Source organism: Podarcis erhardii, assembly GCF_964252035.2.
Source record: "Podarcis erhardii genome assembly, chromosome: 2".
Lineage (NCBI taxonomy): Eukaryota > Metazoa > Chordata > Lepidosauria > Squamata > Lacertidae > Podarcis > Podarcis erhardii.
In genome coordinates this window covers 2,607,764-2,620,253 of record NC_138498.1, presented here as the reverse complement: position 1 = coordinate 2,620,253, position 12,490 = coordinate 2,607,764, and the positions used below count along the sequence as shown (strand labels likewise).

At 45.2% G+C, this 12,490-nt stretch overlaps 1 protein-coding gene across 2 annotated transcripts in view; it reads right to left on the bottom strand.

Annotated features, from left to right (window-relative positions):
* The window catches only part of PPP1R1A (protein phosphatase 1 regulatory inhibitor subunit 1A), a 74,907-nt gene that overhangs the window by 2,117 nt on the left and 60,300 nt on the right, over positions 1-12,490 (bottom strand). The window contains exons 3-6 of one of the 2 annotated variants that reach the window (XM_081851885.1): positions 10,968-11,005; positions 9,473-9,536; positions 7,277-7,480; positions 2,668-2,794 (exon numbers count right to left, since the gene is read on the bottom strand). In XM_081851885.1, the coding sequence (XP_081708011.1) occupies positions 2,668-2,794; positions 7,277-7,480; positions 9,473-9,536; positions 10,968-11,005 (433 nt within the window). The remainder of the gene's footprint in view (positions 1-2,667; positions 2,795-7,276; positions 7,481-9,472; positions 9,537-10,967; positions 11,006-12,490) is intronic. The other variant, XM_081851886.1, reaches the window with a different exon arrangement.

Sequence of the window (12,490 nt, the reverse complement as noted above, 5' to 3'; positions counted from 1 at the left end):
CATCTCTGGCCATTGGCTGTGCTGACTGGGCCAGATGGGGATTGTAGTCCAACAACAGCTGGAGGGCCAAATTTTCTACACCTCTGTTGTAAGAAAAGGCTAAAGAGTGTGGGTCTATTTTGGGTGGGTGGGTGAAGACAGAGTATATGAAATTATGCATGGCATGGAGAGAGTTCAGAGATGCATTTTTCTTCATGGCTCATAATACTAGGACTTAGGGTCACCTAAGGGAATTGATTGGCAAGAAATGTTCTTTCTTGCATGCAAGATGCAACGGAATTTAAAGCCATGGGGTTAGATAGCTTTAAGAAGGAATTAGGCCCCTTATAGCTCAGTTGGTAGAACATGAGACTCTTAATCTCAGGGACTGGACTAGATGATCCTCATGGATCCCTTCCAGCTCTACAATTATTGATTGTGATTCTGTGAACTCACTGGAGGATACGCCTACTAACAGCTATGAACTATGTAAGCTCAATAGAACAGACTTTGCCAACCTGGTACCCTCCACATTTTTGGATCAGAACTCCTCTCAGCCCCAGCTGAGCAGAGGCAATATTCCTCTGAACATCCAACCATGAGGGGAAAAGAACAATGTGGGTAGGGTTGTTGGCTCAGCAACAGATCTTTCGTATGATCCAGTAGGATCTCTAAAATTGCCTCTTGACTAAATATAGAGACCAAGCTAATCATAGCCCTTGGTAAATTTAACAAAATAGTCAAACTGTCCAATGATAGTGGTGCCTGAATACATCAAAGAACCTTGAAATCTCTGCTTCTGTTTGGCTTGTGCTTTGTGTTAAGACAACACATTGCTGGGTACAGGTAGGCACTCAGGTGTGCGGGAGCCAGAGAGTGAAGACTTGTGCCAAGTCTGCTGCATGTGTCTGCATCTCCCCTGGCGCCCATATTGTATCTTCATTCTCAGTATACTAAAGTACAAAGAACGTCCCTTTCAGTTTTCATTAAGCCTGGGCTTGAGTGAAGCAACCAAACCTTTCCCTTGACCAATTTGATCTGAAATGAACTAATCTAAGCTGAAAGGAGAACTAATTGAAGTCACAGTGAGACTTCATAATCCAGGCATCCACAAAGGAAATTTGATACCCGCAGAGCTAACATGCTCTCGCTCTCTCCCTACTCTCTCACACCATCCAATGATTTTTATCACTGCGGGACTTGCAGCTGCATGTGTCTGCATTGTGCCAGAGGTCATGCAGATGGCCTGGCACCTGTGGCCTTTTGATCTGCAATACAGCTTGCTTGCACATGCACAGCAAAAGATAAATATTTTATCATGATTATTTTGTACCCCAGAGCATCCTCTGTCCCCCCGCAGGTTCACCTGGACACGCTGCCTTTATTTAAGCATAGCTCTCAAACCCATTTTCCTGTTCAGTTGCTCAGTGCTGAAATGCATGAACTGAAGAATCACAAAGGTGGTTCACACGGCAATATCTGAATGAGCATTTTCAAATATTGTCCTGAGTGCCATTCCTGTGTATAAAAGGCTCATGTCTGACACGTTTTTAAGTTTAGAAAGCAGGAAAAAGGGGGGTTGGGTTTGACCTCCACCAGGTTGAGTAGACATATTTACCTTAATAGACCTGGTAGTCTTATCCATTCATTTTAATGGGTCTACTCCAAGTAGGACTAACATTGGCCACAACCCATTATTTTGGTATTGATACTCATCCATCCCTATGTTAAGATGTACATACCCCTTGCAGAATAAAGTACCACATTGCATCAATGTTCTGCTCAGTGCCATGCATGTGTGCCAACATATGGAATTTCTTCTTTGATGTGCATACAGCAGGTCATATTAGGATTACTATGCACCAAGGCAGAACTATGGGTTTATTCTTCCTTACTATGTGCAGAGAGATCTTGGTGCGCTTCTGGGATATACAGTGTCCCTATTCATCTGGGCAAACATTTGCATTGCATTTCAGAAAATGCTGAAATTCCAAGTGAATGGGTGTTATTTGCTATCACATTTTAATCTGTTCTCCTGGGGTGGGGGGGACACTAGAAATAACTGATTGAAAGAAACGATTGAAAATGTGAAACTACTGTTTACACACACACACACACACACACACACACACACACACACACACACACAAAATCCAGCAGCTATGAACCATCCACCTCTTCCTGGATTTTGGTACAGTATTTTACAGGTGATCTTTTTAAAAAAATGTGGCAAAAAGTGTTCACCCATTCCAAGGAAAGGCAGTGCTGCTCCAGGAAGCACTGCCTCACTCTAAATCAGCTTCACTCTAAATCAACTTCATTTTGCTAAGCCATCACTGACCTGGATTACAAGAAGGAAGTGGGGGAGGAAAGCCCTAAGCCTAGGGAAAGCAAGCTGAAGCAGCAACAGTTTGGGGAAACAATAGCTATGAAGGAGCAAGAGAAAGGTGAATCGCAAATTACTTTCACTTTCCAAACCCCAAAGAGGTAAACATTCAGCAAAGTCAAAGGCTTTTTCCTGAAATACTTTCCCTAGCTTGTAAAGGAAGACTATATATCACTAATGACGGCAATTTCAGAATTGATATTAATACACCCCTGGGTGTCTGTTCTATTCAGAGCAGAGTTGGCTCCTTTATCTCCCTTTTCCTGCCCCCTCCCCAAATTTAGAGGCACAGCTATACATACTCCTTGGCCAGCTTCTGCTTCTCCCCAGAGCTCTCCGGTGGTATATGAACTCCTTGCTTCTCTGAGGACAGGTCTGGCTTCACATTACTGGGTCTCTCTGCGCAGCAAGCTCCCGTGACGCTTCCTTCTGCACAAAACAATTGTCAAAAAGTCCATGAGGAAATGGAGGGATTTTTTAATTGATTCACAAAACAATCAAGCCGCGGAGCGGAATAGGGAGGACAGCAGCAGTGGCAGATGATACTGGGGCATAGAGAACAATAACAACAACAAAACCAAAGAACATCTGTCAAAACAGCTCCAGAGAAATCTCTCTAAACTGGGTCACTGAGTAAAGGCATACCAGATGAGATTCACTGTTAATAAGCAGACACAGGTATACTTACTTCTCACTACATATATGCATGGATAGATTCTCAATTGGCTGGAACTGCTCAGGGAAGATTTGGGAAGGTATAAATAATAAATAATGGGAAGCTCACACGGAATGTTAAACTCAGTGTGTCATGACAATAAATTCCAGTCATAGCCAGCCCCCTCTCCCCAAATCCATATGGCCACATGGGCATTCTGAACTCCAGCATGTGTCCTTTCCCCCATCTATAACCCTGCCAGAGAAAACTTTATGCACACCTCTTGGCACTTGAGAAGCCGCCGAAGAGACTTGCGGAACGGATTATTTTCGTCTTGCGAGGCACCACTGTACCTCTGTTAAAGTGAACAGACAACTCTTTGGAAGCTCCACGCATGCACTGGAAACCCCACACCTGCAAAGGATTGCGAGGGTGTGCAATAATAATAATAATAATAATAATAATAATAATAGGAATAATAATTGATTATACAATCATAATTATTATTATATAATCATTTATTATTTATACCCTGCCCATCTGGCTCGGTTTCCCCAGCAAAGGGATCAATAAAGTAAAAGAAGAGAAAAGCATCTTAATGCTGCTAATTAAGCCTAGACTGCATCAAGTATATTCCTTAAGAAAATCTTCATTTGGGGCGTTTTGTCTATGGGAAAAGAACAGGGAGTATGATGGCGATTTCTTTAATAGAGGGTAACAGAGAAAGTTATAATGTACATTTTTTTTATGTAACCATTTGATCAATATTCTATAACAGTGTACATTTTTACCTTTGCAACTTGTGTGCCTTCCATAACCATTGACTGAATAGCTGCAACAGGGCTGCTCAGAAGAGCCTCCTCTGTGTGCAAATCACATGTGTGCACATGAAAACAGGAAAGTGCCCACCACCTCAGCGTCAATGTTCATGTGTTGAGAAAATGTTGATGGGAGTGGGTTGCTATGTGCATATAGCTGCCTATATGCACAGAGAGGTTTTGTGGACAAATGGCCATCATGGAATGTTCGTAAACGTTCTGGCTTTGGAAGAGGAAGGATCAGCCACAGGCGCTGAGTAGAGATGGGTACAGTCATCTGAAAAGGTGGGGGAATGAAGGGATAATAGGCCCAGAAATTGGGTTGAGTGAAGAAATGAGGCAAGAAGGTTCGATGCAGGAGCTGAGGGTGATAAGAAACCCCATACAAAGCCTAAAGGAAGGTAGGCAGGCTGTGTATGCTGCTTTGGAGAATGGGTAAAGGCAGGAGTCTCAAGAGTGACGAATGTGTCTGTGGGGAACCTGTGGCTCTCTAGATGTTGCTGGAATAGAACTTCCACCCTCCTGACAATTAGCTGTGCTGGCTGGGGTTGATGGGAGTTTTAATTCAACAACATCTGGAAGGCCATAGATTCCCCAACCCTGCTATGGGGGTGGGGTGCATGGACCATCACTGACAAAGGTCAATATCCAGAGAGAACCGTGTAGTGAGGTTTTCATTTCCAACATCAGTTCCCTGAGCCATCACACAAACTGTAGCCTCCTGCCAATGCAAGAGCACTGTGATTTGACAAAAGCGGGGGGGGGGGGGAGTGTGCACAGGAAACCCCGTGTGTAGGTACACAGAATCACCTGCATGATGCATACACCTCTATCCCATAATTTACTTATGCAGCTCTATGAATGAAATGCCATAGGGTGGAGCTATTAAGAGAGCCAGGCTAACTGAATGGGCACTGCAGCTTCTTCCATCTCTTAGGGATGGCAGTTTCATGCCACTGAGTCCAACTCTAAACCTCTCTTGAATCCCGCTCTTACAAAACATCAAAAAGGAACTAGAACTACCATTCCTTTAACCAAAATTCAAGACATCCAAGAGTATTTAGGTTCTTGCAAGGAGAATGAATGTGATAATGCTGGTCCGTGTAATGGGTTTTTTTATTGGGCGTATTGTCTTTTGCTGCTTCGTGATACTGGGCCAGTTTGTATTAAAAATACGGCTAGCTCAAAAGATTCTTGTTGATGCTGCTTTAGGCAAGTCAAAATGTTGAACTCTCCACCACTGTGTCCTATTACAAGACAAGCCACCTAACATTTCCAAGAGTTGACTGGATTTACATCTTCTCAGTTTCATTTTAAATCCTTGTAATTTAAATCACATGCTATTGTGCTGCACATTCCTTAATCTGGACTGAATCTCACCCTCAGATTCCTTGACATCTATCAGTTACATAGATTAGAAACCTCTGTCTATGGAAGCACTGAAAAGTGTAAGATGCTACCTCTTTTACCAGTCCTTTACTATTGTGATTGTACAATTCATTCAGTCAACAGCAGCACTCTCTCTCTCTCTCTCCCTCCCCCCCACCCCACCCCACCTTTCTAACACAACACTGTTTCTCTATAATGCACCCTCTGGAATCAGAAAAAAGTGAGTTCAGGAGGGACACAATAGATGTTTATAAAATTGTACACAGCAAGGAGAAAGTTCAGAGGCAGATGTTTTTCTCCATTTTTCATAATGCTAGAACTTGGGGACATCCAAAGAAGCTGAATGTTGGAAAATTTAGGTCAGGCAAAATTAAACACTTCTTCCCACAGTGCATAGTTACTGTGCAAATCGTTCCCACAAAATACAGGGATGACCACCCACTTGGATGGCTTTAAAAAGGGCTGAATAAATTCACGGAGGAGCAGGCTGTCAGTGGCATCTGCTTGGCCCTCTCAGAACAGAAACCTGGACCAGATGAGCCATTAGCTTGATCCAGCCGAGCTCCTATGTTCTTACTTGGGGCAAGCAAAAGAAGAACTATTCTTGTTGAGTCTCCCATATAACAGACACACATTTTCTCATAAAATAGCCCAAACATCTTGGACCTGTTTTGCCTTTTTTATTATTTTTTATTTTGCCCCCAAAGCCAAGTTCATTAGGAGAAACATGGTCAAATGCCTGCCACTTTTTTTACTTCCTCCAGCTTACAATTGTGCCTGGGAAAGATAAAGGTGGCTCTTGGTTGAATCCCCAGGAAAGGACAAGGGCAATTTCGGCCCAGCAGCTAAGCCTCTGCCAAGGATGCCCTTCCTCCAGAGGTGCAGGGAATGGCCTCTTTCTCCAAGAGAAAGCTGAGGAAGTCCCCTAGCCTGACTCTATGGTTAGGCTGGCCCTGGCTGAAGTTCCAGTTGTTATGTCTTGAATGACAGCTTCCCATAGCATACTCCTCAAAAGCTGTGAGTTCTCAACCAAGGGAAATAATAAAACATACATTACTTGAGCTTAGTGTTGGGGGAGAACCCCACTCACAACCCTTGGTGGGACATGACACAAGTCTCTAGGGAAGCAGTTTGCTCTTTTTGTCTGTTCCCTGCTGCACTCTGAAGTCCTGTTTATAATGGAAAACAAGAGCAGCCATCTTCCCTCTTCTGTGAAATGTCAAAGGGGAGACCACTGCTGTTTTGAGCCCATCATCCAGCCGCAGCACTTTGCAGGACACGCTCACACTATGAATATTTGACAAGGGGCTTGGGCAGAGCTTGTTAGAGAGAACATCCCTGATAAATCATTTATCAAGACAGGGAGTGGATCAAAACGCTTCCCTCCAGGAAGGCCTCCCCCCTCCCCGAGAGAGAGAGAGAGAGAGAGGACTCAAGCAAAGCTCGGCTATCATTTTGAACTACATCCGCTAGAGGCCACTGTTTGATCTCCTTATTAGACAAAGGATTTTTTGGCATGCCTTTGCATTCAGGCTGGCTGCTGCAGTGTGGGGGGAAGAGTGTCCTGTCCCACGCACAGGCTATTAGCATGATCTGCAGCAGCACCGTGTTAATGCACAGCTTGCTTTCACATAGGCTGTCATGGACTGATCATATTACATGGACCATTAAAAAAAAACCAAAAACCAGATTCCAGGGTGGTGCTATGCAGATAAAGGGCTGCACAAATCAGAAAAGACCTCTATGCCCCCACTGAGTTCTATGGGATAAAATGTAGGGTTGCCATATGTCCTCTTTTTCCAGGAGATGCTCTCTTTTTCATGGGTACATAAAATGAGTGTCATCATAGTTATCCATTGTTAAAAGTAGAAGTTGGCAAATGTGTCCTCTTTTTTGCTCTTCAGAATATGATAACCCTAAAATAAAGCATAAAATGTAGGCTAACCTTGATCAATCTGATGCCCTCCAGATGTTTTGGATGACAACTCCCTTCACCCATGCTAGCTAGGAAAAGTGGGTAATGCCTCTAGTTGACTGAAACATACTCACGTTCCTCCAGGCCAATGGGCTCCCCTTGCTGAATGCCCAGCTGAGCATGAGCTTGGGCCAAAGGGCAACTCCCAGGACTGTGGCCAGGTTCTGAGTTGGCATGAGGGCAGCAGCTTGGACTGTGTGGCTCCTGGCTCCCAGTGCTGACATCCTCCTCATCCGCCTGCTGCTTGCAGAGATGGTGCTCAACCATCAGCTGGAGCTCTGAAAGGGGGAGGAGGGGAGGAAGAAAACCTCATGAAAAATATGAAATTTAAAGAGTCTGGGACGATTTCCTGTGCACACATTTAATTTTTTTAAGCCCAGTTGTAAAAAAGGAGAGTTGTTCATTGAGAAACATTCAGCTACCAGTAGGCAGTGCCTTTTGATGGCTTGGGAACTGAAGGAAGGTGTAGCTGTAGCCCACCACACAGGGTTGTGGCCAACGAAATGGTCCCTTTGGTGCAAGGATTTCTTCCTGTGTACCAGGACTTTCTCTCTCTCCTCTCCTGCCCGCTGTGCAATTTGTTCCAGAGGGTTGGGGTAAACCACAGAATGGATTTAGATGTGGAGGAGGCAAAGTCCCATTGTGGAGATGTGCCAACAGAAAGACTTTGTTGGTTACAATCCCCCCCAAGGTTGAAGAACAGTGTTCTAAACCACTTCCTGTACTCCATGCTTCCTACCCCTGCGCTCCTTTATATACTTTACCTGGGAGTAAGTTCCACTAAACTCAAGAGGACTCACTTCTGAGCAGATATGCATAGGAGCACACTGTCAGTTCCACTGTCACCCTTTTTGACCCAATGCCTAATGACCTTTCTTCTTTCCAACTGGTATATGAATATTTGACCTTGAATCCTGGTTGTCAGAACTTTAACCTGTTTTCTGGAAAACAGAATTTCTCCATCACCCACGAGTCATAATGACCTCTAGTTATAGAACCTGTTCCTCTTTCAACCCTGATCTCTCTGTGCTCCAAAATGGATCCTGTGACTCTGTCACAGCCTGAGAATTGTGCTCTGCAAGGCTTAAAAAATAGCAGGGTGGGCAAATTGGAGGGAATGTAGAGCAATGCAAAAGATAAAGTGGTTCAATGCAAAATTTATGAGGAAAGATTGCAGGAGGAGGAGGGGGGACCAGACACATTTAGTCAGACAGAAAGAAGAAAATTGTAGATGGGAACACACAAAGACAACTTAGAACCCATCCACACGTACAGAAGAATCACACAGGACATCTTTGTGGGCACTTCAGAATGTTCAACTGCAAATGGGAGTGGGTAGGTTTGCATGAGTGAAAAATAACTAAAACCCTCACTACAAGCGGATATCAGCTTGGCAACTGTTCTACATGCAGGAATCCATCTTAAATTGGTACAGACCCACTGGGGGGGGGGAGGTGTGGGTCTTCCATGGGTGTAGATCACGTCTTTAAGAGTTGGACATTCTGGAGCAATGCCATGAATGAGCATTTGTAAAAACAGGTTGAGAGAAGCATCTGCCTGGGGCTGTTTACGTGCAAATGGGCTTAAGACCAGTTGGGGGGAACAGAATGGATTGGATGACCTTTGAAGGTACCTTCCAGCCCTATAATTGGAGAATGCTTGTTTAAAAATAAATCCTAATCTCTCTTAAACAACCATGTCATTAATTACAGGATGCCATTCCTGGGATACTGCCAAGCAAGGGACATAGCAGTGTGTCTGTGTGTGTGCATGTGCATGCACACCTTTGAAAAAACAGCCATTCCATCTGTGGGCCTTCAGTGCTTTTAGCAAGCAAGTCAATAGACAGCCAGACAAAAACTTGTGCTGGCTACTGACCCTGCCTAACCCTGCCATTACCTCACAAAGAGAAGGGGGAAATACTGCGGGGGTGAAACATGCTGCCATCTGAAGGAGCTGTGGCTGTAAGCCCCAATGCTCTCCCCCATCTCCAAGCTGATGGAGTGGGGAAGATGCAGGGGTTTAGCCTATCCTACACAGAACCTCACTGACAGAACTCTTGATCTTCTCTAGAGTGCAGAGAAAGACATGGTGGGGGAAAGCAGCGAGAGAGCTTGTTGCTTTCAAAGCACTGCCAATATCCGTACAAAGTTAAGAAAAACCTCCATTCCTTCCCAGAGTGAAGCAATACGCTCAGGCTGGTAGTGGCAAGAACCATTAAGGGCCCTTCACTTGGAGTCAACTAGTCCCTAAACTGCAGCCACTGTTACCTTTCATGGTGGGGGTGGTGCGAGAAACCTTCTTCCTCTGCCTTGGAGACATCGACATTCCTGGCTGTAAAGAAAGGTGTGTGGGGGGGGGAGAGGTGAAAATACCTGATGAGCCCCTAGGTGGAAACTCTGGAGCAAAACTTTAGCTATGTCCTGAATCTGGATCCTGCCAGTTCAGGAATGAAAGAGAAGATGCTCAGTGAGAACAAGGCCTCTCAAAATGCAGCCTCTCCTCTCCGAGGGGCCCAGTCCATCTGGAGAGAAAGTGCCACTGCCTGATGGGGAGGTGCCTTTAGTCTACACAGCAACAACCTGCCAGAAGAAGTCCCTCCCCACCTGCAGCCCCTCCCTTCAAGATTCAAACCAGAAAGTGTGCCTGATTTGTCCACTCCCATGGAGGCATGATGTGGCAAGTGCTCCCATTCACTGAAGTCTCATGTCAGGAAAACCAGCACCTGTTGACTTTCTACTCACTATGGGGCGCTTAAAGCAGGGGTGAGCAGCCTGTGGGCACATGGGCCAAATTGCCAGGCCTCCCCATTTGACTTGTGAGACTGTTCTGTGGAAGCCCATCTTACATCTGACATCATTTATGGCATCAGGTGTGAGGTGTAAGATGGGTGGGGCTTCAAAGGAACATTTGGGAACTTAAGGTGCATTCTGGATTACTCCTTTGATGGTACAAGGTGAGCCTCCACATGCCCATCAGCTGACAATAGGAGGTGGAAGATGCTGGTGAACCTCTCTACGTTTGGAGAAGAATTTTAGCAGCTCCTAAAACTTGCCACATTAGGAAATATTTCAAGGCCAGGAATTTTTCTCTGGCTAGATTAAAATCCAAACGAGATAAGAAGTGTTAGCTCCCCCCTACCCATCCATACCAGATCTTGCCGCCAGCACCATCACGACACTCTCCTTTAAGCACATTGTTCCTGCCACTGCTTCTTAAGTCAAGGAAGAGGAGCAGCAGTGGCAAATGCTCCCTCTGTCCTCCTACCATGAGATCAGTAGCTCTTCTGAGGACTTATACCAACTGAAATGAAAGGATGTGCATTAGGTGGTGGAGCTGGTGGTGATGGCAAGACTTTTGGTAAGGATCAGAAGGCACCCTTCCAAGCACTTGGATTGACTTAGAAAGATAATATTCTTTCTTTCTCACACCCCAAATTAATGTTAAATAAATACCACTTTACTATATGATCAAGCAATGAAGCCTTTTCCTGGACTAGGTGCTTGGTGGGAGAAGGTTGCCTGTGTCAATGCTTGCCAAAAAACAACTCCCCCATCCTCTTCACACAGAAAGCTAGCACACCAGGGAGAACCTTTTCACTGACATTTTATTTTTCTTTGTGCATGGAGAATTTTCACTGGGGGTGCCTTAAAACTGTATCTGCAGCTTGAAATGGTTCTATCCAGGACATACTTTAGCACCCAATTCTGCTGGATAAATGAAACTGGACTTCAGTTCCTCACCCCTTGGAGAAGTTATACATACCTTCAAAAGAGGGTTGGGGAGCCGGTCTTCATCAATTTCTGGGAGAGAAGGATTTGTATGTGTGGAGAGGAGACACAAGGGAGGGGGGAAAGAGCAATACGTTAATAAAGAAGCAGACAGCATCATGCCATGATGAAGGGGGGCCTAATTTTGGCAAGTCAGGGAGAGTCACCAAATCAGTCAGGGGATAAACCTGGTTCACTTGTTTCAAAATAGGTGCAATAACGCCCTTGGCTGCCCCCCAGGAAATCATGCACAAAAGAACACTGCTTATCCTCAATAATCCTGGGAACTATAGTGTAATGGTGCTGGGAACTACAGCTCTGTGAGGGGCAAACTACAATTCCCAGGATTATTTGGGGGAAGGATAGCATGAATGAGAAAACTCCCAGGGATTCTCAGAGTGTATTGAGTGGAGTTCTTCCATAATGTTGTTATAATGTGGTGGTGGCTCATTAAACTTTTGGAATGTTTCATTTTATGGATTAAATTGCTTCTCATTAAATTCAGTTCAATTTATTGTGTTTCTATGGTTCTCCTTGTTGTAGTACTTTTTGGGATGAGGGTTATCTGTGGCTCAAGGTGCTAATTGAGGCCCAGGACCACAGGCCTTTGCGGAGCTTTGAAACTCTCTTCAGGAGCCCAATGGGTCTGAGAATGCCTAGTCAGAGAAATATAAAAGAACGACTGATGAATGTGCAAACAAGCAATTAGGACTGACTGAGCATTGCTTTTGACTTTTAACCAAAAAACAAAATAAAATCAATACAGAAAATATTTCCCTCATTGGGCCCAAAGAGGTATTTCCTGCCAACTCATCCGCTAATCAGTTTTACCCAGGACAGGAGGTAGGGAGGGAAAGACATGTGAACACCAGATCTGAACATCACTAATCCGAACATCAGACCTGACCCAGGAGTGGAGCTGCAGCCAGGCACACGCGTAGCCCAGCTGAGGAGAGAGGCAGCACTGCTGCTGACTCTCCTGCACTCCACCCCCAGGCTTGATCCGGGAGCGGAGCTACTGCAGCCGGGAGCAAGGAAACTGGCTCGGCAGCTCCCTCGCCCACCAGAGCCAGGCCTAGTTGCACCCCCACCCTAAAATGTGTCCCGGCCACACACCCCTCAGCCCCCCACTCTAAGCCACTGTGGGTGACAAATGGGTGGGGTCCCTCCTCCAGCAATGAGATAGAGATAAGAACAAAACCCAGAGTTCAGAGTTTAGTTTTGTGTGATGTGAGGGAGAGGAAAAAGTAGCAAGCCGAGGGTCAGAGAGACATAGAATCATAGAATCATAGAATCATAGAGTTGGAAGAGACCACAAGGGCCATCGAGTCCAACCCCCTGCCAAGCAGGAAACACCATCAGAGTACTCCTGACATATGGTTGTCAAGCCTCTGCTTAAAGACCTCCAAAGGAGGAGACTCCACCACACTCCTTGGCAGCAAATTCCACTGTCGAACAGCTGATTTCTGCTTGAATCCATGGTTGCAGCTATCAAAGAAACAATACCCCTTTGGGGTG